Here is a 25,741-nt window from a genome sequence, read left to right as displayed (position 1 = left end):
GCTCCTGACTACAACCATGAGGGTCCGAGCCTGGGTTTTCCCAATACGGTTCAAATGGTCGCAAGACCGGGACTCTGCCAACCGGTTTATGGTTGTAGTCAGGAACACTACGCGTCCTCGCCTTGTAACATGCTGTCAAAATCGAAATACAATATTGTACTACTCCCTGCATACAAGTACTTCGAAGTACACAATTATCAATGAACTAACTTCCACTAGTTTCCTCCGCTTCAACTCGCACTGCCGCAGATCATCCATTTTGAGTATATTGTTTTTTATGCTCAGTTCCAGTGTGAGTACTGTCACTGAGTACATGTAGGCCTACACACTATAGAACAAATGTTCACAAGGACTTAGGTAGCCAACTCTCTTCCAACCCTGATCAGATGTACGGTGCAGAGCTTGTGGGCGACTGAGTGCATTATCCAACACTACAAACAACCACAGCCTGGGATGAGTACAATGGCATGTATATGACATGTACAGCGCTGGCCAGAGACATCCAACCTCATGAATAAAGTAGTGCCAAGTTTAGAGGGCATAGACCAGTAGGCGTGTGTAGCGCCCGGCACAATTTTGTTCATGAGGTTGGATTTCTTTGGCCAGCACTGTACATGATTGTACTGCAAAAGCACACCTTTTAATTAAGAATGGCATCAGATGCAACCTGCGCCAGGATTTCTTTTTCCACTGGGCATAATTTAAAATCATAGGTACACAGCAGAATCACTGACACTGACACCGGAAACCCGGGCTCAAGCCATCACGGCTGAGTAACTGATGCTGATTTATAGTCATCATTATGTTAAAGAGCCACTTGGTAAGAAACGCTTGCCTCCTGAGCACATTTCTTCTGCATGGAACTGCCAGGGCCAGCAGGACAACACTCAGAGGGCATTCGAAAAGCAAAAGGTCCGGTCATATTAGGTACAGTGTGTATACTATTGGTTATAGTGTGGCCGTGTAAAGATTATACTGCCTACAAGAATGAACTCTCATATTGTCAAAATCATAACATGGGTTTCAAGTGAACATTTATTCTTCACAAGCAATGTTATCGCATAGTAAAATATATCGGTCCTAGGAACGGACTTTGTGTAGCAAAACATGCCAGATTAGTACAAAGTGCATCACCTGTAGCAATAGCATCTGTCCAATGCAGTTCTGTTCTGACCGGCATTGCATCGTAGTGCTGCAGGTTCAACAATTGTTGTCATGTATCTCATGCTGCATAGCCCCATGGTGAGCTTATACTATAGAACTATGAACACCCGCATGCACAGCAGCGATACATTGCATGTACGATGGTCTTCCTACCTCTGCGCACATGCATATGACATGTCACACATTATTTTTTTCGCTTGTAAGAAAAATCGGAAATAAGAATAGAAAGTCGTGTTTCATTTTCAAACACCCACGCTATAACCGATACCTACTGTACTAGTAGATGTAATGTACATGTGAGCGCTTATTCGCACACACAATTGCCCATATCAGTGCACTTGAAGTAAAAAAAAACTTCCAGTAATCTCTTTTTCAAGCTCATGTAAGAAAAATGGCGGGGATGCCAGTCCTAGATAAAGCCGACAATAGGATGGGTACTAGTGATATGTAAAGCGTCCTACTACAAACTTACAAAGTAACAATTACGTTACATATTTTGATATCTATACTACTAACTGTTTGTTAGTGGTGTGTGTGGTCCGTTGTCTGGTCCATCTGAGCACGCAACTGGTCTTGATGTTGCCGGAAGAGGGGCTTCGGTCTCCTCTTGGGGCATGGCTGCATCATCAACTTCTCGCAACCGTTGTAACAGCATCGCCATGCGGCCTTGGTCTGCGCTGCGGGCAGAGTCCAAGCTTGTAAAGAGGTCTCGGCAGCTGTTCTCATTTCCAAAGTATAGGCAGTAGGCGAAGTTATCAAATGCCCCCGCTCCCTTCTTGGGAAAGACGGTCAATAGCAATTCACGGTTTATGTCTCGAGTGGAAGTGTTTGGGTGAGCGAACTGTTTTCGCAAACACTCCGTTTCTTCCTCAGTTAACAGATGCCGCTGGAAGAAGCAGTCCAGCAGTCCCTTGGGATCGCACCGCTGGACCAATTGTATGAAGTTCGCACGGACGAAGTCACTCGGCCAGTCGTGGAATACTGGTTCAGGGTTCCGAAATCCAACGGTATTTCTGTCCATTGTAGCCCACGGGCTCCGGGCGGGCAGTGCTGAGCGCACAGCCGTGATTTCAGTCCTGGAGGGGCTTACCGTGACGTTCTTGCGGGGCGCCGCGTGGTGGACCACGGCCTCTCGCCTCGCTATGGACTCAGGTTAGCAGAACTCCACGGTCAGGATGCAACGTCCACTGAGGAATCCGCCGAGACGTTTGGGTCGTCACCACCCGTGCAGTCACAGATGGCTTCAATTACCTTGCCTGTGTTGCACTCACTCAGGGTAGATCATGTGATATATATTTCGGGATCACTTCTCGTAGTGTGATAACCGCCGATACACTCTGTTATAATATAACTGTATATTAGAGAGCAGACCTAGTGGCCTCAGTGACTGAGTTACCGGTAATCAAGACCTTGGCCACTGAGTCCCAGTCTCTGGTGTGATTATACTAGAACGTACTACGCGAACTGGAAGACTCACAACAGCAAGATCAGACGAATGTTGACGTTTTGTAAGCCACGCAGCTAGCAGCAGCAGCTATGGTCAAACGATGAGGAAACGGGTCGATAGGAAATGGGAAGCTTGATCCTTGACCACTGCTCCAACAGCCAACTTTTCTCACCACTTCAAGTCAAGCTCAAAGGAGCACAGATGAACAGCCACTCAATCAGGTGTGATTTAGCACCAGCGAATAACCCACGAGCTCAGGTTCGACTTCTGCAGTTCTGGTCTTACAAAGCACGAGCCGTTTCAGGCAACTCTCTTTTTTGACTTTGCCGGTCTGGGACTGAAGACGTGAAGTGGTTCGAGATTTGCGCTGATCGCTGACGCAGTGATGGCATGGCTACACTTAGGCTACACTAGTATACCATGGTATACAGTCATGTAGTATGTACAGCACGGGTGCTGCTGAGCTGAGCTGAGTTTTTTTGTAGATCAACGAGTTTATAATTATAGACTAGTCGACTGTTCCTTTCGCACATGTATGGCATGCAGTGATCAGGCTGTACTGGTGATGGCATATGGCAGGACTAAAACCAGGGAGTCGTAAAATATTTTACGACTCCCGATCCCTGACTCGGTCAAACAGTTCCTTACCTTGCCTTGGCCCGGGCCCTGCGATTCATGCACTCACGACACAAGTGAGTTACAAAGATACGTCGGGACTTTCCCTACTCTGCACCTGGAAGTTGCCATAGTGACACTCTTACTCGCCATATTTGCCATGCCGATCTAAGGCACGTGACTGACCTCCGACCTCCTTCACGATCCGATGACGAAATCTTTCGAGGGACTTGTTTTTTTGTGTACATCCCATCCACTCATGAGATCGAGAAGTCACAGTTTGATACATTCGCCTGTGTTCGTGAACGAAACTACTTTCACAAACAAACCCTTTCAACACCCCGACAGGCTTTCAGTTTTTGAGATCATTGGCATTGCGGAGTGAGTTGATTTGGAGTTTCGCAACGACTTTCTTGTAGTGCTACATAGTCAGAAAGTTTCGACTTCTGCGAACTGTGTGCTCCATCTGTCTACAGTAATGGCATCGTCTTTGTGCCGCCAGGCTGCCAAGTCATGCGCTCGTCGCAGGTAAAAATGTACCACTTTCTTTCTTTCTGTACCTCCTTTCTTTCTCTCGTCAACCGTGATGTCTGCCAGTAGGAGGCTATTGGAGACTTTCCCGAACTTAGCAGGAGTTTGAGCGGACGTTGCATGTGCATAGGTGACTTTGCCCTGAGATTCTGGGAATGTGGCTGTAGATGTGGCTGTGAACCACTGTCGTAACATAGGAGAAGACTTCTACCTTACACACAGGCAGTGTTTTTTTCGAAATCACATGCCTATTACTTCTCCACCAGAAATCGCTGTGCGAGAAAAAAACCCTAAAGGACCGTCCATGACTCAGCACTGCTCTATGCTGAATGGTGTACTAGAGTTTTCTTGGCACGTGATAGCAACACAGCCATGACTGTGCATGGCATTGTAGTACAGTTGAACATCGATTATCCGACCACCTCTGGGCAGACAACTGTCAGGCGGTGTTCAGATAAGGCAAATGTTCCGGATAAGAAAACACACTGTAAATACATGTACATGTACATTGTAAATAGAATAGAGTGCTACTTTTCAAAATTTTCGTATTTTTTGAATGGCTCACTACATGCACAGTGCGTACTCTACGGCACATGCACCCAAAAAACTGTTACGGATAATCGAATGGTCGGATAGTCGATGTGCGGATAATCGATGTTCAACTGTAGTGGTCAGTCAGTGCTAGTGAAGGGTATGGAACATGGCTTGGTATGCAGTAGAAGAAAATATGCTTGGTGTACTATACACTGCTAAGAGAGAGAGAGCATAGAATATTAATAGTCCCATGTGTCAGAGGTGGATCTGCACAAACAGCGCAATAGTGATTGCACATATCAAGTACATGTACAACAACGCCCCATGGGCTACCTAGATAAGAAAGGTGCTCAGCAGCTCGCAAAACGAGCGTATAACGAGTTCATAACAAAACAAAAAAATCACAGTTCGCGTGGCCGTGGGACTCGGCTTCAGGCTGAGTTTTCCGCATCCGTAGGAACGCCACCACCCGCTATGGATCTATGGATCTCTGCTTGTTCATAACGAGTCACATCGGAATCCCCAGTCAGTCAGGTCTGATTCGAGATTCAAAAGCGAGTCAGCAACTCGTTCTGTAATTAATTGCGAGTTGCGTAGCGTTAAATTACTAACCTTTCTATTCACTAAAGCGATTTTGGTATTCCGTTTGTTACATGCCAACCTTTGACCCTCCTCGCCGTGCTACAGAATGCAGAAATGTAGTACAGTGGAGATTGGATATAACGACACTCCTTCGGAGAAGACGAAAAGTCGCTATATTCAATCTGTCACTAAACCCGATCTTCACATTTAGTATGCAATATGTACATGTACCGTAAAGTACCACCAGAGCGCCCCACCATCTCATCCTTTCGTGGTCGTATTGTGGAGGTGGTCTGCTGTCTGTAGGTCATACGACACGAACCTTGTACACATATTCCACATTATGCAGTCAATCTGTACCTTCGAGTGGACACAGGCTCTACACAAAAACCTGCCACGTGTGCCCTTAGTACACTAAGGTTCTCACATCGTACAAACTTCGTTGCACTCTGCCATACGATTTTCCTTTCCCTGGCTGTGAAATAAAGGTGGGGCGCTCTCGCGAGACGGGGCGCTCTGGCGGTAATTTACGGTATATCAAAATGACAGAAATGTATTGCAGATATGCATATTGTTCTCTCTCCACCCCACCACCCACCCCCTCCCCCCTCTCTCTCTCTCTCTCTCTCTCTCTCTCTCTCTCTCTCTCTCTCTCTCTCTCTCTCTCTCTCTCTCTCTCTCTCTCTCTCTCTCTCTTTTCTCTCTCTCTCTCCTCAACCATTCTACCTAACCTTCTCTTGTCTTTATCGCTAAATCACCCCCTTCTTTTAGGCTATGGTGCGCAAGCTCACGTTAACGCCGAGACCATAGGTCGGTGTTGTGGGCTTGCCTCACCAGCACAGGCTTGCTTTGCAGCCCCTACTCTCCCTGCTGTTTTGTTATTGTATACTCTGTTGTCTTCTCCCCTTCTGCCGAGTAGGTTGTGTACTTAGTAAAAAAAGAAAAGAAAAAAAAACGTAATTAGGTTAGTAAAAAACGTAGTCGATCTACGGAAAGTCTTACGTAAACTGCATGCATGCGCATCTGGGTTCCGCCATACAGAGTTTTCAAATCACGTAGCTGCCCTTGGCAACTCCGAACGCGGCAGTGTACGACCAGATCGACATGGGGCGAGAGTCATAAATTTGTACCCCAATCCACTTACGGACCAGCTACGTTATCAGAGCCCTATCTACGTACTCTCCGTAGACAACTTTCCGTAAGTGGAGTGCAAACTCGCTAATTCACGGGTTTTTTCCGCCCACTAACGTAAAGTTGCTCAACTTTACGTAGTGCGGAACCTCTCTAGTATACATGTATATGTACAGCTGTACATGGATTTCGGAGGTGTATTTGCATGTGTCTTGCATGCATATAGTTCAAGCCAAAAGTCATGCATAGCAACTACACCACTGCACTGCGGCTACATTGTGCAATGAGCAGCACGCTTGGAGTGACCCGGAGGTCCGGGCATGTGACACAGACATGTCCCATGCATGCCACTTCGCCTGATACAAGAGGAAAGTCGTTAGATTCGATTCATTTTCAGGTCGTTATACCCGATCTATGACGTACAGAAAGGACAGAATTTTGTCGCTAAACTCGATTTGTCGTTATATCCAATCTCCACTGTATTCATAGCAAAAGGAACAGGTCCGTACTGGGAAATGCTTTCCAAGTCCGATTGCATGCTCATCCAATTCCTTATTGCATGAACCATTTCAGTTGTTGGGTGCATACGCATGCAGTGGAGTCCCCCTTCCCCGGGCACTGCCCATGCAACTCAGAGCACAGATACTGTTTGCAATTTTTCATGCAATTTAACACTTTCCATGCCAATCACTATTTTAGGTGTTTTTTGTTGGTGAAAAATCATTTTGTGACTCAAGAGGGGCAGAAAGGTGCCTGCTGGATGATGGGAGTGCCCAGATCCAGATCTGGGGAGTCCGGATTCGGGGAGATTTACAGTATGACTGTGATTTCAGTGAAACAGTACTACGGTAGTGTCGCATATAAAGCCCGGATTTGTTCCTGTAGAAGACGTTGTCAGTGCTCGGCTTCTATTCGGACCATGTATTTCTATATCTGTCGACTCTAAACCAGGCTTATGTGCCACCAGTGCATATTTCTAATCGGGCTCGTGTTCAAAACAGGCTTTCTATACAGGACACTCCGGTTTGTAAATTCACTGACATGTCAGTGAAAACAGTGCTCTGACTTTACTGACATGGGGATGGATCTGGGAACTCGCCATGCAAACCCAATAGCAAGCAAAATTAGCAATTCGTTTTGGAGTAGCACACATACAAATTGACATCTCGATTTTTCCTGCTGTGCTTGTGTGTGTAGTAGTGTTCTCAAGTCATTGCGTGCTGCCCCTGCGGCAGTTCAACATCGTCAGATCTCTGATGTAAGTGATTTCCTTTCCGTTGGTAGAGTGTAAATCTACTAGTAGGTGAATACTACTGTCCCGCTGACTCTTGCAAACTAGCCAGTCCTTGTAATCAGTCAGTGAAGCATTGTGAGTGCCTTGAGGTGCTCTCTTGTTACATGTACAATGTAGATCTTGTATACAGTTCATAGAAGGTCAGCACACAGGGTGCTGGCAACGCAACTGCGGTTGGGGCGAGCTCTTCGATGGCTGCTCCTTTTGTGTATCCTCCTCGCATTGCTTGTGTGTGTGTTGCTGCTTGTTCCGGTGCGCTTTCTGTTCTTTGTAATCCTAGTCTTTAGAGGCGATTTACACGACGGCAGTGCATCCTTCCGGGAAGTGAAGCACGTGATCCCGAGTGCTTGGCTTTTTTTCGGGAAAAATGAAAATCGATTCACACGGCAGGATGCACGTACAGTACCTGTAGTACAAAACAGACCACGGAATGTCACGGTATGCATTTCCACCCCCCCCCACCCCCAGCCCCATCACGGCACCGGCACCGTACCGGGATAGCTCGCGGGATACGTTCGCGCCGAAATATGAGTACATGTGACTGAATCTCTATGGCAGCATCACGCACGGGATGAATCCTGCCGTCGTGTAAATCGCCTCTTAGTATCTGTTGGCTGGCTCTTTATACACTGCACTCTTCCGTTTTATTTTTGCAGGACTCACCCTCGTTTGCTCTGAACATTTTCCGTGGAGATATCAACACCAGCGAGGTTTTCCCCTACCCGCAAGGTTAGGATCAGCTGACATCCTCTACGCCCATACAGTGCGTGGGCTTTTTTCTATTTGGTGTCGATGCAATCTGTACCCACTTGTACAGAATACCGAAAATGTCCGGGCGATTCCTGAGTGATCAGGATGCTGGAAATGTCACAAATCTTGTCATGGGTCAGACTTTCTTCATGTGTTATCTATCATTTCGTGTACTGGCCTACAGGTAGCTCTCCCTGTTGTTCCTTTTGCTTCGTTAACAGTGTTGACTGAGGAGCAAAATGAAGAGACCAGAATGTTGGTTGATCCCACAACCAAGTTCTTCGAGGTAGGTCTCTGCACGGCTTTGGGATTTCGTTGTTGAAACTGCTTTCACTGGATGGATACTGGTTTAGCCCAATTCTACCAGCGTACATGTACGTAAATGTGCTTACGGCCACACACGGCTGCTGTTCCTCTTGTATGCTATACACAGGAAGTCAACGATGCTGCTCACAATGACGAGGTGGCCGAGGTGCCGGCTGATATCATGAAGGGCTTGGCCGAGCTCGGTGCTTTTGGCCTGCAGGTTCCCAATGAGCATGGTGGCCTTGGTCTGACCAACACTCAGGTAAAATGTACTTCATGTTCATGCGGCATGAATTACATGTTGTACGTAGCACATGTTCACTGATGGCTGTTCACTCAATGTTGTTTTTTTAGCTGGTTAATGCCGATGGGAAGTATGCGACGGAGCAGTTCTTTACAGAGTGGTTGCATGTGTTGAGGATAGTAGGTTCTCTGGACGTATACTGCTTATTTCAAGCAGTTCATGTACAATCCATGTCGTTTGTTTCTGTTCTGTTTCTTGCGTTTGTGCAGTACGCCAGGTTGACTGAGATTGTCGGTGCACATGACTTGGGTGTTGGCATCCAGATTGGCGCTCACCAGGTCAGTCTGGCAGGGCTCTTCTTTTCTCCGTGTAATCCGTGCTGCTTGCTACACGTTCTCTCCTTTCAGTAAAATATAAAGAAGACTTGTGGAGCACTGCACTCTTTTTTTGGCTTGTGGATTCTTCTAACCGTTGTGTGTCTCCCTGTGTTTTGGCTTGCCGGTGATCTGATGCATTTTGTGTGCGCAGTCTATCGGATTCAAGGGTATTCTCCTCGTCGGTACTGAGGAGCAGAAGGCAAAGTACCTGCCAAAGGTATGATATATGTTACGCTATGTTTATTTTACTTCACCATACTCAATCTTACTTCACCATAGGTACATGCATTGCTGCCTTCCTGTTATATGCTATATGCAAGATATGGTTGTGCCGAGGCAGCATTGTTTTGTTTGTAGTTGATTGTGCACTGTGCTCCCACGGAACGGGTTATGCCGAACTGAGCAGTGTGAGCAAAACGTCACGAGTCGCTGTGTGTCCCTTTTATCTTCTGTGAATGTCATCTCACTGGTATCAATGTGCTGTTCAATACGTCTGTGGTGCTCTGCAGGGGTTGGTGACTGCTTTTTGAAGTGTGATGTCAACTTTGCCATCCGTATCGCAGCAGCCGTCTGTGCAGTTGTTGTGATTTACAGAAGTTGCCACCCTGCCACCATTTTACCCTAACTCGAGTGCACTTGTACATTACGAATCTTTCCTGTGGTGCACTTTTTTTCACAATGACGTTCATTTAGCTGTTTTCTATGTTCTGCTTCTGATTGTCACAGCTGGCCTCTGGAGAGTGGGTGGCTGCTTTCTGCCTCACGGAACCAAGCAGCGGCTCGGATGCCAATGTAAGTGATTATTGCTTGCTTGCTCTCATGTTTTTTTTCTCTCTTCTCGAGAGACCTGTATGGTTCTTGGACTCTGAGCTACCACAGTATATAATGCACTTCAAAGTACATTGTACCTGTATTTTGTAACACAAGGTAGAGCGCTGGTTTTGACTGGATCGTAACTTCTCCTATTCGTTGTGTGCTCTTGTATACAACTGTGTATGTGATCATTGCTCGTGATAGTGTAGCACACCAAGAGTTACTAGTAGTGGTGAACTGGATCAATCATGCCAGTGTGTACAGGTGCCATTATCTTGGCCTACATGCACCCCATGCCCCGCTCTGTATTAGAACGCCGTGCCCTTTGGTGCTTTTTGTAGTGGTGTTTGTAGTGTTGTGGGTGTGCTGTGATAGACTTAGTAAGTTAGTGCCTATGATCTGCACCACACACATGCCAGCGTTCTTGTGCAGTTGCTCTCCCTTGTTTGACTCAGTGCATGGGTTTGGGAGGGAGAGGGCTGGTTTACACTTGTGTGAGGAATGCCAGAAGAGGCTACATGTTTGCATCTATCTCACTTTGCCAAGAGTGTTCCAAAGAATAGCACAATTTCTATGGAAATCCCTGTACATAAATTCCCAGTCTGGTAGAAGTCTTCGTGATGGTGTGATTATTGCATTCGTATTAATCTTTGTCTACCTGGAAGTGCCTTTGCACCACCACAGCTGTCACTGCACCCTGACCTACTTTGTCAGGCAGGACTTTCGCACTGTGTTGCAGGACATGCGCAGCTCGCTAATTTCTCGCCCTTGCATCGTTTTAGCCCTTTTTGCGGAATATCCTAAGCTCGTGTCAACTACTTGTACAAATCTCTGCCTCCATTGCTTAGTTTGCTTCGGAACTGCACATCTTTCATGTTGTGCTTGTTTAGTCGTTTCATGTTTACTATAAGTCTTCTCTTTTAGGAGTGTGTCTCAACAGTCATTCTCAACAATTGTTGTTCACTCCCTTTTTCTTTTTTTCTCTCAGTCGATTAGAACCCGTGCTGTTCCTAGCGAGGATGGTAGCCATTATATCCTGAATGGAAGCAAGATCTGGTAAGACTATGAGTTCTGTGTTTGCTTACCTATCACCTCCCTGTCAGTCTAGCCCAGGGTGCCCTGGGGGGAGGGGGTGATGATACAAGTATCTCAGCCATTGTTATTGCATTCAACAGAGTTATTGCACGTTTGCTGGCAAGAGTGCATTGAGTCAACCTATGTCAACAATCGTTAGGGGTGCTTTTCCAAGCGCCCAAAGCAGCACCGCAGGCAATTTGTAGTGTACGGTGCCTGTATTTTCTACGTCCTCTTGCATGTATGTTATCTTATCGTATATGCCTGGGTAATGATATGCACACCTTACCTTGCTATGGCTTGCCTCTTGGGCATTTATCTAGAGTACACACGCTGGTTCATGCCTTCTTTTGATCTTACCTTTTCCATGGCCTTGTTGCTGGGTCTGTTGGTTGTGCGTCGTCTTCTTTTCACTATCGGCGCCCAGCGCGGGGCTCGAACCCTTTGTTTGCCCTGAGATGAGGTATCATGCTTTACTTGTTTGGCGAGCTCAGTCTTGAGGGATTCTTTAATAGATGTGCTGCAGGCTGGCGTAGCATGGCATACTCCCAGATCAAACAGTAAACATTTGTTCTTTGTTCCTTCATGTCGTGCAATGCAGGATTAGCAACGGAAGCATTGCTGAGGTCATGACCGTTTTTGCCCAGGTAAGCTGGTCACAATTGTGGCAACTTGGTAGATTAGGCACTGCACTCTTGCATGTACTTCGTTTCAGGCATGACCTGTCCACTTTCCGCCTCGGCTCGAAAACCAGTCTAAATGCATATTACCACCACGTCATAGTTCTCTTTTTGTTTTGCATCTATCCATAGTTGACCATGTGTCCTCTGGCTCTAACTACCCCATTGCCACTGGTGCCTTTTGTTGTATTCTCTTGGTCAGATTTGCAGCCATGGGTGAACTCAGTATTCTTGACGGGGTGTTGGTATTTCCTTGCATGTATCTCAAGTGGATGGGCATATTCTGGTTTGTGCGTTTACCGTATGTGTGTGTGGCTGTGCGTGCATGGTTGTGTGCATGGGTGTTCCAAATCTAGACGCCGGTGCGTGATGAAAAAACCGGCCAGATGGTGGACAAGGTGTCTGCGTTCATTGTGCAGCGAAGCTTTGGTGGTGTGACCAGGTTAGTGTGTTGTGCCAGTTACTGCATGGACAGGGGTGGCAAATGAAATCCAACTCCATGAGTAAAGGAGAGCCGTGGTACAGTGCACTGTCCACTGCTTATGGTGCTTGGGTTGTGCATTCCCAGCAGGACTGTTACTATACAGTAGTACGCTCTAGGTTGGATTTCACTTGCCAGCATTGTACGTATCAGTATGGCGCTATGAAAAGTAGCTCACTGTAGCTCTCGTGTGTTTCACTTTTTAACTGTTATGTCTTGAGCAAGCATTGGCTATAGCTATTTTCAGCTCTCATTACAGTGGAATGTTCATTATCCGAACAATTGATTATCCGAAAAAGGACCGAAATGCTAGGTCGCACTGAATTGAAGGGGGAAACTATTTTTTTCCGTTGTCATCATCTATGGCACCATAGCACTGGTGCATTGGATGCATGGTAGCAGGAAGTCTTTGAAAATTATCCCCATGTGTAATTCCAAGGAACTTGTCCATGTCTTGTTCCTGTGGTCGATCTACATGTACTGCCGAAAGAAAACAAGACATGATGCAAAATGAGTTGTTACCTCTAATTTAGTTTGCTTGTTCGTTGTTGTTGTTGTTGTTGTTGTTGTTGTTGTTGTTGTTGTTGTTGTTGTTGTTGTTGTTGTTGTTGTTGTTGTTGCTGCTGTTGCTGCTGTTGCTGCTGCTGCTGCTGTTGCTGCTGCTGCTGCTGCTGCTGCTGTTGTTGCTGTTGCTGTTGTTGCTGTTGTTGTTGTTGTTGTTGTTGTTGTTGTTGTTGTTGTTGTTGTTGTTGTTGTTGTTGTGTGTTATGTTTTGTTGTTTCTCAGCGGCGCACCTGAGAAGAAGATGGGAATCAAGGCGTCCAACACCTCTGAGGTGGGTCTTTATTCTCACGTCCTCGTGTATTACTGACAGTTTCCTGGTTGAGATATTTGTGCGACGTACACTATTCTTTGTTGGTTGTTTATCCGGAAATATAAACATTTACAGTTTGGTCGAGTAGAGTGTTCTCATAGCACTGCAGCTCTATCAGATTCTGTCTTGGGCATGGTGATGTATCTGTGATGTATTCCACATGCGTTCCTTGCCTGCAGGTCTACTACGACAACGTGAAAATCCCCAAGGAAAATCTTCTCGGAGGTTAGTTTTGCTAGTCCACATATGTTACAGATCAAAGTCGTAATGTGAACTAAAAAGTGATGTGTGGATTTGTAGATTCGTTTTTCAAAGGTTAGTTATCATTTTCAGTCGAATCAAGTTTGGTGAACATCAGTACTTTTAGTCGAATCAGGTACATGTAGTCACTTTCACTTACCTCCAAGGCCAATAGGACTGTTGGGCTCTGTGGTGATTCTCTGCATTTGCCGCACTTTTCGGTTGATGTTGTGCATTCCCCTTGCAGAGTATGGCAAGGGATTCAAGGTAGCCATGCATATCCTGAACAACGGCCGCTTTGGCATGGGCGCGGCGCTGACCGGTAGCATGAAGAAAATGATCGCTCAGGCTGTAAGTACTGGTAGCTACTCTGGATTGTATTGGCAACGTGAAAATGCATGTACAGTCGACTCTGGATTATAACGAACACCAATGTGCTGGAAAATTATTTCTTTTGAGCCGAAGTTCAATTTGCACAGGCTGAAACACGGGCATGGACAATGGTTCGCTATACTGTGTATCACGAAATTCGCTACATGCGAGCTTGTTATAAAGTGGAGTCGACTGTAGCTACTTCAGTATTATTTGAATGCAAACCGGATGTCGGCAAGGGCGGTGTCTACGAGCCAAGTCGTTCCTTAGGCATTATCAGTGCCAAATGCAGGAGGAATTGCTTTGTATAATTTGGAGACGGGCTGGATTCGCTCAATCCTAACAGAATCCTTTTGCAGGTACGCCATAGGTTGTGACCGGCATGGCTTCAACAAGTACCCATGTACACGGTACAATGCATACCTTACAGTGTTGTCTGAAAAAGTGACTGTTTTGCAGCTAGGCAAGCCTACAGTACCTTTTTTTCACCGATCTTAGGCTAATTTGTGATCATTCGAGTTTAGACTGTAATGAATGTTAGTGCAATGACCTGGGTTATGACATGTCTCCTCATTGCCATCTTTTCTGCCTTGTCCTGTTGTTACGAATACAGACTCAGTTTGCCACGGATCGTACACAGTTCAAGGCAAAGATCCACACGTTCGGTGCAATCCAGGAGAAGCTGGCCCGCATGTCCGCAGCTTGTTATGCCACAGAGGTATGTTCCTGAAGCTCCCATGCACAGTGCAACTGGACAAAACTGAGACAGGACTAGCAAGACTTGCATTATAGTCTTGCTATGGGGTTAATGGGGGGGGGGGGGGGGGGGGGGGGGGGTAAACTCAACTGCAAACTCTCAGGAAAGTCTGCCCACATGGATATTGATGTATGTTGTGAGTGACCTTTGCTGCAGTTGTTTTTGTTGTTCTACTTTGAAGTACCATTTCTGTATTTAGGGACTTGAAGGATTCAGTGGTCATGCCCGAGTGCCTGCATGTTCCTAACTTGCTATTGTTTTTGGTTTTTTTTTAATTCTTTGCTTCGTGTGCTGATTTGAATTCTTTATTCTCACGAAGGCACCATCGCCAATAAGAGATTGTTGTTGTTGTTGTTGTTGTTGTTGTTGTTGTTGTTGTTGTTGTTGTTGTTGTTGTTGTTGTTGTTGTTGTTGTTGTTTCCAATCTTTATTCTCACTTTTTTGTTGGTGGTGGTTGTTGTTGTTGTTGCCGATAGTCTATCGCCTACATGCTTAGTTCCAACATGGACCGTGGTGTTACTGAGTTCCAGGTGGAGGCAGCTATTGGCAAAGTCTTTGCATCTGTAAGTTGATGAATTGCTCTGTCCTGAAACTGTTTCGTTTGACTTCTTGTTTTGTTGATCATGTTACGAAATTCATGGTGATTCACTGATTCTGACATGAAGCGTTGTGTGTCTGAATCAACTCTGTTTTAGGAGTCTGCATGGATGGTTGCTGATGAAGCTATCCAGGTAAGTGTCGCATATGACAACTTCAGCCTTGTTTGCTGGTGCGCTCGGGCACCTAACAGTGGCCGCATGGCCAGTATGCTACAAACATGTTCATGTTTATTTTTCTACGCCTTGTGCACCACTATACACACATGTATAGGCAATGTGTGCGTGCGTGCGTGCGTGTGTGTGTGTGTGTGTGTGTGTGTGTGTGTGTGTGTGTGCGTGTGTGTGTGTGTGTGTGTGTGTGTGTGAGCACTTGGGATAAACTAACTTGCTCTGTGTCCTATGCCAAGTGTGTTGCCTACGAGTCTTGTGATAAGCTGTTATCCCGGAGCTGTTGGTACAGTACTTGCTCTGTGTTGGCTTGGCTGTGATGTTCTGTCCTGTGTCTCGGTAAATGCAATGCGTTCTCATCTGATGTGGTCTCTTTCTCTATCCTCTCCACTGTTGTTTTGGTTGTTTAGATTCACGGAGGCATGGGCTTCATGAAGGTGAGTTGAGTGAATGTTATGCCGATAATTATGCTATCAAACAGCATCAGTTGAGGGGTGGCCGGGTCACTAATCGTCATGAATAGAGGCTTCAAAAGTGGACTTGTCTTGTCATCCAGGCATTTGAAAATGAACATGGCATGCCTCTGAAAGAGAAGGTGTATCAAGTTTGGCTCACCGAGTAGCTCCAGAAAAGGGGGGGGGGGGACCAGAGTCCTTTGCTGCAGGGTCGCTCTGACACCGGCTTTTGACAGCCCATGGAGTCTATCCAGGAGCTGCTTTGAAGGGCTGGAGGAGAAGCAGTTTGATCCTTATGACTGATGAGCCTGTATCATACTCTCATACCAGACCTGACGGGCTCTTAGGCTTGGGGACCTGCCATGTCACCATAGTGGTCCGATTACCTGCCTGACCTTCCGTGTGCCATGGCTGATGTGTGCCTGCCGGGAGAGATCGTTGTCGATGAAAAGTTGGACACGCAGAGGTATTTCGCTGGTGTTGTTACTCCCAGGGATTGTTCTCAGTAATGCACGCATCTTTGAACATCAACTGTGCCTCTGGGCTTTACACGCAGGACTTGTGTTTTCTGGGCACTCAAAAGTAGGCCGATGTTATCCAACGAGTTGGCTAGGTTGGTCGGTGCAGACTTGCTTCAATTCTCAAAGTGAATGTACAGTTTGTAAAGCCTGATTCATGATTCATTTCGCGTACAGGAACGCGTGCATTGCAAAGAAAAGTTGACTTGAGCTCAACTTGTTAGGTCCATCGTGTGGTGTTTCGGTCTGCGAAATGAAATATGAATCAGGCGAAAGTGTACTCGTACAATTTGTAAATGGTTGGCTCTCACCCTTCATCTCAACTGATCAACTGGCCGTTTTTGACTTGCCTGGAGATATTGTCTAAAAGTAAATAATAATGTGTGCTACTTCTTTGGTATCTTGAACTGTGTGTTTAGGAAACCGGATTGGAGCGTATTGTCCGTGATCTGAGAATCTTCCGAATCTTTGAGGGCACCAACGAAATCCTCAGACTTCTCATTGCTCTGACCGGTTGCCAGGTGAGCGAGTTTACTGGTGGTTTTGTAGTGTACAGCAGCAGGCATTTACATCATACAGCGTGCTTGTATCTGTATTTCAGCCTGTGTTATCCCGTGGAGCCTCCGTAGCCTAATGGATATGGCATCGGCCTCCTAAGCCGGGGGTTGCGGGTTCGAATCCCGTCGGAGGTGTATTTTTTCTTCTATTTTTGACGTTTGGTACTTGTAAGTTGGTGTCCACTCAACTCTAACTGACGAGGTTTGATCCTTTCTGCCGGTGTTTTATTTAGTTTGCTGGAGCATCACTGAAGAAACAGGCGAAGGCAATGGGCAAGTTGGACATTGGCGCCATTGCTGACTTCACCTCCAAGCAATTGCTATGGTATGCGTGCTGTCGTTTGCATGTTGATTTATCCTGAATTATGACTTTGAAGGGTAGCTTGAGTCTGAGAAAGAGTTATGATGATCCATATTTATTTTATATATCCTTGATCAGCCCCTTTGTTAGGTGTTAACGTGTATGGCATGTGTATGGGCAATCTGTTTTCTTTCTCTTTCCCAATGCGACATATGCCACGGAGTTATGTTGTGCCTCGGTCTTGTGCGATCATTCTGATCGGTAGTGTCACAGGTGGATACTGTAGCGTACGCAGGCATTGCCGGTGTATGTCTTTTGCTGTAGATCACCATGTGTATGTATGTCTCTTGATGACTGAGCCATCACTACCTAGCATAGTGTTGCATTGTGCGGCATCCATGTTTGATGAATGGACGTCGGTGGGTCCTGCTTCATTTGTATTGTGCTTTCATCTCTGTAGGAGCACACCATCTGGCAGTGCCATCTCTGAGGCCGTGCATCCCGAACTCAAGTTTGCTGCTTCTCAGGTAAGAATGGTTGCTGCTGCTCCATCTCCATTGCTGTCTTGGTCGCCCTACTCTGTGTGTGTATGTGTGTATGTGTGTGTGTGTGTGTGTGTGTGTGTGTGTGTGTGTGTGTGTGTGTGTGTGTGTGTGTGTGTGTGTGTGTGTGTGCGTGTGTGTGCGTGCGTGTGTGTGTGTATGTGGTGTGATGTGTGTGCGGGAAAAATAAACAAAAAAGACCAAAAAGTAGGGATTCACTGGCCAGAAAAAGCCACTTCATAGCTGTGTGGTATAGACCAGGCTGAATAGTGGTGGCCAATTCTTCAGCCTTGCAAGCTGATGAATGGTGCAATCCCAGCACAAGTTGCTATGACTTCTGCTGTAGCATCGCTATCATCGCCTCCGGCGATGGGCGTCCAATGGTCCAATGGTGTGGGGGGGGGGGGGGGCACTTACACCCGGGAGGAGTATATCTCGGGTCATTTCTTGAACTGGCTCTTCACCGGTCTCAGGCCTCCAATCCTGTCATCCTGTCGTGCGTTTTTGCCTTGTTTTGTATGGCAGGCCGAGCAGTGCATTCCTGCCTTTGGTGCGGCCATTACATCCTTCCTGCAGGAGCATGGCAAGTCGGCTGTCGGTGAGTTGTCTGTTCTTTGCTGTGGCTGGTGTTGAAACCATGTTCTGTCCCTCCAGGAACTTGCGATTCCGCGGCCGCGTTGTTTTCCGCAATTTGAACAAAAGTCCGTGATATCCGCGATATTTGAGAAATCATCCGCGTTATTGTAGAAAACTGTCCTTGATACTTGAAAAGCACCGCTATATTTCGAAAAGCAACCGCGATATTCGAGTCTTTCTTCGATGTTGTTTAGTTCTTGAAGCTCGTCAGTAGTTTACTTGTGAGATCGACACCAGAATGGAGAAGTTTCTGGGCAAATCAGCGGCTGACAAGTCACAAAATAAGGCTCGCGTCGAGTGTTGTCCGAGGATGGAGGAAAGCTGTCTTGCAAGCTCCTGTCAGGCAGTTGAACACAGTCAGCGCAGCACACGTTCTGTTTTGTCATGCATGTTGCAGTTAGACTGGTGCAGCATGCTGGCTGTTAGAGTACAATCATTCATGCGTGATATGGATAGGCGGATGTGTTAGAGCTATGATCCATGTGTGCTTCTATTCATGCATTCCCATCAAGAAGGCCATGTGTCAGGTCTATTCAGTACTCTGGTGTCTAGACGTCTGCATTCTATTGTTGTATCACATTACATGGTCGAGTGTTGCCATAGGGTCTTTCTATACCATGTATGTGCGTGCACTGTTATTAGCTATTGCTATCTTTTGTTAGGCCAGAGTTGGTTTTAGCCTAGTTGTGGAGATGTTCAGGTTTGAGTTCTTGGAGAGTTGTGACTGTTTTCAGATCATGAGTCAGTGTAAACATTGTGTCCTGGAGATCTTTGTGTGTGGATAATCCCGGTTCCGGGGAGAAACGGAATAATGCATGATTTATGCTGTACGACTCGTACATCGTACACCATGTACACCACTACAGCACAAGTACCAAAATCGGCCGGAATTTTCCAACAATAATCCCGCAATATTCCCCGCAATTTGTGGCATTTTACCTCGCGACTTTTTCCGCGATATTTCCGAAATGTCTCCGCAAGTTTCTGGAGGGACAGCATGTTGCCAACTGCTGGCATGCACTGTTGTTAGTGCCATAGTGCTCAACGCACAATGAGCAAAGCTGGTCGTCCGCACTGTCAACAAACTGGAACAAGTCCTTAGTTGCTGCTGTGATTTCACGCAGGCAAAAGGCGATGATAAGACAGCAATTGCTACACGTATCTGATGATCGCCATTTGCCTTCGTGAAATTCTGAGTTACAACTACTACTTTGTTCCATTTTGTCCACTGTGTACTGCCAACGGCTGTGTATGTCACAGGATTTATTTTCAATGAGCCCTCGGTGTGGAAACTGCTGTTGCCATGAGCACACTGCCCACTGCAAAGCAGCCTCCAGAAGGAGAAATATCTGTTGACTTATCCTCAAGCGAAGGTCCCTGGTTCGAGTCCCGGTGGTGACTGTCAATTTCTTCTTCAGACTTTTCCCTTTTCAACTCCCTCAACTAATGAATATTACCCTCTGTAGACTATAATCATTATTATTAACCCTTTAAGAGCCACAGGAAATTTTCAAAATTCTGCATTTTTTCGTGTTCCTCGGATCATAGCTGCAGTTCTACTCACTCAATCCTCACAATCTAGGGCTTCCTGGAACGGTCTCCGCGAGAGAAAGAGAATGAGGTTGATCATGATAGCCAGCACACCGTCTATCCAGCGCTAGATCGCAGCGACAGTACGAAAAATGCCCCAAATGCGTCCAATTGCGTCCCGCTCCAGATATTTCATTTTACGCGATCGTGGAGTTCCAATTTTTTTGCTGTGTACTCTTGACAATATCAACAGTGAAACCCGTGCAAATTCGAGTAAACCAGCGTGACGAAAAGTCTCAAAATTCTCAATACTAAAGTTGCACTGCGCGCTTTTGAAATTGCCGCGATCGCGGCTCAACTTACGAGTGATTTATCTCAGGAACCATTCCTCGCAGCGCTTCGCGGACTGTTTCTCCCGACAGGTGAGAGTTTTCTCTTCGCCCTGGATATTTTGATCGATGGATTTGAGCGAGATTGGACTGAGTTACGATCTTTTGAAGTTTTGTATTTGAATGCGTCGTTTACGACGCATTCAAGTATGGGGCGGCTCTTAAAGGGTTAATAAATAGACCACGGCACGGCAAGAGTTTACCCATTAGCTGAGATTGAGTGTTGTTCATGGCTGTGTAGCATTCATCACGGTGGTGTTGAATCTGGTTGTATTTCTGTTCATTTCTGCCCTCAGACCAACAGTTTGCTCTGAAGCATTATGCCGACTGTGCCATTGACATTTACGGCATGGTTGCATCTCTGGCTAGGTGAGTGCATGCTTTGTACCCGCTGCTGCAATGCAACAACAGGCTGCGAGTACTGTAGTCATGTCTAGCTACGCCGTGTTGTTACACCTTTTTATACAGTTAGCCTGTACTGTGTTGTGTGTTGAATACAGGCCAAGACACGTGCATGGTCTGAGCTCTAGATGTCTACAAATTCTTAGCACCTGAGAGTATGCACATAAGCAGGCAGTGTAGATCTATGACATGTGCTTGTGCTGGAATGACCGCACACTGTGATGTGCGGTGTGACTTAACACTGCGGTGTCTTCAACAACTGATATACGATATTCATCAGTGCTGGCTCTAGTTGGTATTCATCACTTCACTGTAATGAGACCATTACTCCATACCCGCCGAAGTAGGCGGCAGGGTGCCCTGGGAGCACTGGCATCGGAGCCGGTTGAGCCGCGACACCTGGAAGAGGACCTGGAGGAGCGAGCACGGCAGCAAGAGGAGCGGCAGCAGCAGCAGCAGGAGCGGCAGCAGCAGCAGCAGGAGCAGCAGCAGCAGCAGGAGGAGGAGCAGCAGCAGCACCAGCAGGAGCCGGAGCTCTTCCGGCGACGGGACCACCGGCAACAGCAGGTTGCGGGGCAGCCGCCGCGGCAGCCATTTGGGCACGGGTTCCTCTCTGTGCCATTCTAGAAGCAAAAGAGAACAAGAAGAATAGCAAAAGAAGAAGAAACGGACGGAGAGCCAACACCAAAGAACAGAAAACACTACCACTCGGTGGAACGAAACTGGCAACTGAGGACGATTTCCAGCTCGCTCCACCATTTTACCAGAACCCGATGCATTGCGTTACCGTACGAACATACAGCACAACAATCCCTTATCCAATACCAGGTACGATGCAATCAATTGTACCCGGCGGCACCCTCAGGGTCGTTGCGCCGCATGCGGCGGCGCGTACTCCCATACCGGGAATGCTGCACCATTCCACGAGTCGTACGTTCCGTCATAATCGCTCATCATAGGAATGCCATACCCAACAAAAATAAATAAAGGAATAGCCAAAAAAAGGAAACAAGTCACCAAATATTGAAACGACAACCATTCACGCAGGCATGGGTACTCACCGACCTGGCTGAGGTTCGTGACGGTCAATCCTGATCTTCGAACCTCAGCCAGTTTCCCTCGGTCCGACGGAAGTATTCGTCCAAGGACATGTCCGTCGTGGACCAGTCTTGAAGGTCCTCCAAGCCAGAGTCGACGGCCGAGGTGTCGACGGACCGAGGGGCCGGGGTGACCATCATTTCGCCACTGTGTTGCTGTCGTCTTTGTTGCTTCTTTTTCGCCCGGAGTTTGAGCACACGCTCCCAGTTACGCCGTTGGCGAGATGGCGAGGCATGTTTCTTCTGTTTCAACAGTTTGGTTCGGGCGGCGGTGTCCCGAACCGCCCGGGACCGTGGCTTGACTTGTCGGCGTTCCGCCGTCTCTTGAAACTTTGAAATTTTCTAAGTGCCCGTCGGCCATCACAGTTACGATGCGGGGCGGCGGCGTTCCGTGCCGCCCGTAGTTGCACCGTCAGGGTGTGACGGGTCCCTACAGTACTGAGGACAACAGACACAAAGCACACAATAGTATCGGATCCTGTTCACTGCGCCAAATGTCGTAGTCCGGCGGCCCGGAGTTAGGCCCCGGAGCCGCGGCACCAACATGACTAATCTACAACTATCCCATTACAGGCCGTGCAGTGGTGGCCGTAACTACAATTACATTATTAAACATACCGACACCACATACACTCGCACATCAGACATATTTAGACATGTTCGGGTCACACCACACCTAGACATACACTCACTCGCCGCGCCATGCCCTCACATATACAGCACCCGCATTCACATACTTACACACATATACACACACACACACACACACACACACACACACACGCCTATACTTTCACATCGAGACTCGCATCTTGCGGTTAGACATAATATCAAACGATACTTATCAAAACGAGAGGAGAGAAAGTCGTGACTTGCCGTAAAGACGAAGTTGCGAGAGAGAGAGAGAGAGAGAGAAGGAAAGTCAACGCAATAGTATCTAGTTGCGGCCATGGTCCATGGAAGTCCATGGCCACGAGATTGCTGGTCCCGCATGCAATAGCGTATCACCGTAATAAATATGTGTACGAAGAGCGGGAGCCATGTGGGGAAATCACAGCGTAGACAAAATAAGGGAGGCCTCGTGTGTGAAGATATAAAATAAAGACGATTATGAACCCGTTTACGGGAGATAGATAAATAATAAAACAACTAAATAAGGCATACTTGTCCCGTAGAGGCCTAAAAGGCACGTGCCAATCGTATGGATACGACAGCAGGGCACACGATAACGGTCGGACATCGGACATTTTCCGACCATTTTCGATTCGAATCCGGCGCTTTTTTTCTTGAACGGACAATCTGTCCGATCGAAATTCACGAAATAGCGTCGCTGGGAAAGAGAACGGCTGAGGACAATGGCGCTCTGCCTGGGAAGAAGTCTCACGAAGTCCGAGCAGCAACCTGTGACAACAGGGTTTTACAGCAAGACAGGGAGCTGTCCACTTCAGTGTAGCTCCAGTTTGAGCGTAGCAAACGATCGAGGGGTTTTGAAATGAAATTTCTTCGCTTTCTCGCTACAATAGGAACTATTCCGCGAGGCGCTTGTATACTGTACAATCCGAAATATTGAAAACGTCCCTGTTCCAGTGAAACAAGGCGTCAGAAATGTGTGCCAGCTTGCGATATGCCTCTATCGAAAGGAGCAGTCTTCTGCAAATCCAGTCAAGTACGCTCCTGTTGCACAGGCGCTGTGCAAGATCGACAGAGCAGCAGCAGCGAAATAAGTGAGAAATTCAACGTCGCGTAGAAACTACGTGCTGTTCAAAGAGCACATCGCGTTTGCAAAGATGGGAGCCTTCAGCCAAATCGAGTAGTGACATGTTGTCGATCTTGGAGCTGGCAACAAGAAGTTAGAATGGGCAAGTAGATGCCCACTTTGTCTTTTGTCGACTGCGTAAACATGAAATAAATTATTTTTTAAATGTCTTTGATCTGCCGCTGAAAAACCAGGTCAAATCGGAGATGTGCGGAAACACTGCACGCTCATATCACAGTTACCATGGTTACTCTGCAGTATGCTTGCTGAAAAACGCACAGCGATTGGAATCAGAGTTACAATACTTCAGATCAGTGTGATGATCATCTTCGATGTGACCAGCAATACGGTATACCGCAGTGTGATGTAGCATGTACCGGTACATGCATGTGTGCATTATGCAGTGGTGTCGTGTGTGAAATTGGTGAAGACAATAAGTATTTGTAAAAGAGAAAAGGACATATGGATACGAGTTAAGAGTAACTCTCCATCACTGTAACATGATACTATATATATACAGTCAGAAAGTGCAATAACTAGGCACAAAACTGACAGAGTCCATTATGTCCTTTTCTCTTTTACATTTATTTATGGCTCAACATCCGAGTTACAATAAGTATTATTTTTTATTATGAGTGCTGAGTACCAGACTTGTACAAAAATCACAGTGCCCGGCCATGTCCGACCGGTTCCAGAAGTGGCAGGACATTGTGTCAGAGCAATTTCGAAATCTTATCGTGTCCCCTGCATTAGCATCCCAAGCTGTAATGATAAACTGGAAGTATGCCATCATTTCGCCATGCAGAGTGTCCACACTTAGTAGCATTACATTCACCCTTGCTTCTCCATGTTCTATTGCTCTGCTGCTGCTGCATTGCTGTACTGTGCACGGCGGCGACAGGTGTACGCGTGCACTGGAGGCTGGTATTCCGTCAGCTTCACACGAGAAGGTCATGGCTGAGTTCATTGCCACTGAGGTACGTCAGCGTCTAGCTTTGCTGCACGCGCTTTGCCTCTATTCATGCATTGCCACTTTTCCAGTAATCGTATGAATTTAACCAAGAATGCTGTAACTCAGCTACTGGGTCGTTGGCACTCGTTGCATTGGTCTGGTCCCCGGTCAAGTTGCTGGACTGCAGGCCGCAAAGAATTATGATATTTGGTGTGTTGGTTTTGTCCTCAGTCTTGTACTAACATTCTTTATCAGCTTAAAATGCTTCTTTGCTGTGCTGTTGTTTTCTGGCTATGCAGAACGCTGCTCGAGTCATGCAGACATTGAAGAGCATGAAGTCGATCGCACAGACCGACAACTACCAGCGCATGTCGCTATTGGCCAGTCAGATGGTGGAGAACGGTGGTTACATTGCTGAGCACCCACTTGGCTTTTAGGCATGTGGCGCTATCGCATCTGCTGCCGTGGTCTTCTCTCCTTGTGGACATCGGCGCTAGAAGTGGTTAGAAGTGCCGGAGAGCTCACCGTGCTTTTGCACGCCTGCTATATGTACACTGGTGCTGCTGCTGCTGCTGCATGCTGGTAGAACTAGTGTGATGCTGTGTTTCGACTGACTGTATTGTCCTCCTCACAGCGCATACTGGGTCCAGCGTGTGTGTGTGTGTGTGTGTGTGTGTGTGTGTGTGTGTGTGTGTGTGTGTGTGTGTGTGTGTGTGTGTGCGCGCAGGTATGCCTACAAATCAGACCGACATTCAGCAACGATTTAGCAACGAATGGACTATGCACTTTGTGACTATATTCGTCTTCCACGTGTGCAGAAAGTACATCTTGAAACCGATCCCAGGGATTGTGACACTCGTATTGCACATGTTTGCAGCAAAGGCAGTGGCAGCTCAGTTCTAAGCCGCGCATTATCAGACATATTGCACACCCTAGCACCACAACTAGCATCCGCCGCCTTACATCTCCGTCCACATCCTTGTCTTGCCATATGCTCTCTGCTTGGGCTTTGGCTGCTCTGGAAAGGTGCGATTCCTTTGGCAGAGTTGGACAAGACTAGAAGCTGTCCTGTATGTTCAGTGTCTTTCTGTATGGCTTGCGTACTTCCCACTACGTGTTTGTTCTACTACCATTTCCTCTCTTGCATGTGTATTGTTCTGTATAGGACCTCTCCTTGACCCCGTTCTCTTCACCCTATTCTCTTAGGTACTTTGGGACTGAGTCAGCAGCCATGCCCTCTATCATGAGTCTATGTACAGTGGCGCATTGGTGCTGTTTCCATGGTTTCTATCCTCTACCCAGTTCTCTCCTAGTCTTTCTCTACAGTTCTACTGAACACCCCCAATTGCCAACGGCCTTGGGGCTATGAGCATTTCCCATCTATCAGAACACAGTTGGACTATTATTTTTTTAATTATAGATATTGAAGTTGATGATGGTGATACGATGGTGGCATGCTGTCGTGCCTCAACCTGGCCTAGGCTGGATGTGTCCTACCTATTATTACATAGCAGTCGCTCACTCTCTGTGTGTTTCGGTGCGACCGCATACTCGCACTCGGCTAGCACAGATT

At 46.9% G+C, this 25,741-nt stretch overlaps 1 protein-coding gene and 1 non-coding gene across 3 annotated transcripts; both read left to right on the top strand.

Moving 5' to 3' along the window:
• Positions 1-3,514: 3,514 nt before the first annotated feature.
• LOC135808676 (very long-chain specific acyl-CoA dehydrogenase, mitochondrial-like) lies at positions 3,515-25,610 on the top strand. Of its 2 annotated transcripts, XM_065321898.1 has the most exons (26): positions 3,515-3,607; positions 3,703-3,754; positions 7,202-7,262; positions 7,955-8,027; positions 8,270-8,334; positions 8,482-8,616; positions 8,868-8,936; positions 9,127-9,192; positions 9,702-9,767; positions 10,777-10,844; positions 11,464-11,509; positions 11,899-11,984; positions 12,810-12,858; positions 13,077-13,122; positions 13,385-13,488; positions 14,123-14,227; positions 14,743-14,829; positions 14,962-14,997; positions 15,444-15,470; positions 16,426-16,527; positions 16,797-16,888; positions 17,325-17,391; positions 17,932-18,004; positions 20,258-20,330; positions 24,118-24,193; positions 24,468-25,610. In XM_065321898.1, the coding sequence occupies exons 2-26, from the start codon at positions 3,705-3,707 to the stop codon at positions 24,603-24,605; spliced, it is 1,860 nt and encodes a 619-aa protein (XP_065177970.1). In that variant the 5' UTR covers positions 3,515-3,607; positions 3,703-3,704; the 3' UTR covers positions 24,606-25,610. The 2 variants fall into 2 exon arrangements, with proteins under 2 accessions (XP_065177970.1, XP_065177971.1); XM_065321899.1 differs by having other exon boundaries at positions 3,523-3,754; positions 7,205-7,262.
• Trnar-ccu (transfer RNA arginine (anticodon CCU)) lies at positions 16,626-16,698 on the top strand. The gene has a single exon. It is a non-coding gene; the product is annotated as a tRNA-Arg (tRNA).
• Positions 25,611-25,741: the final 131 nt, after the last annotated feature.

The sequence above is a fragment of the Sycon ciliatum genome, chromosome 2 (assembly GCF_964019385.1).
Source record: "Sycon ciliatum chromosome 2, ocSycCili1.1, whole genome shotgun sequence".
In the NCBI taxonomy this organism is placed as follows: Eukaryota; Metazoa; Porifera; class Calcarea; order Leucosolenida; family Sycettidae; genus Sycon; species Sycon ciliatum.
The sequence above is the reverse complement of the archived record's forward strand: the minus strand, read 5'-3'. Positions and strand labels throughout refer to the sequence as shown.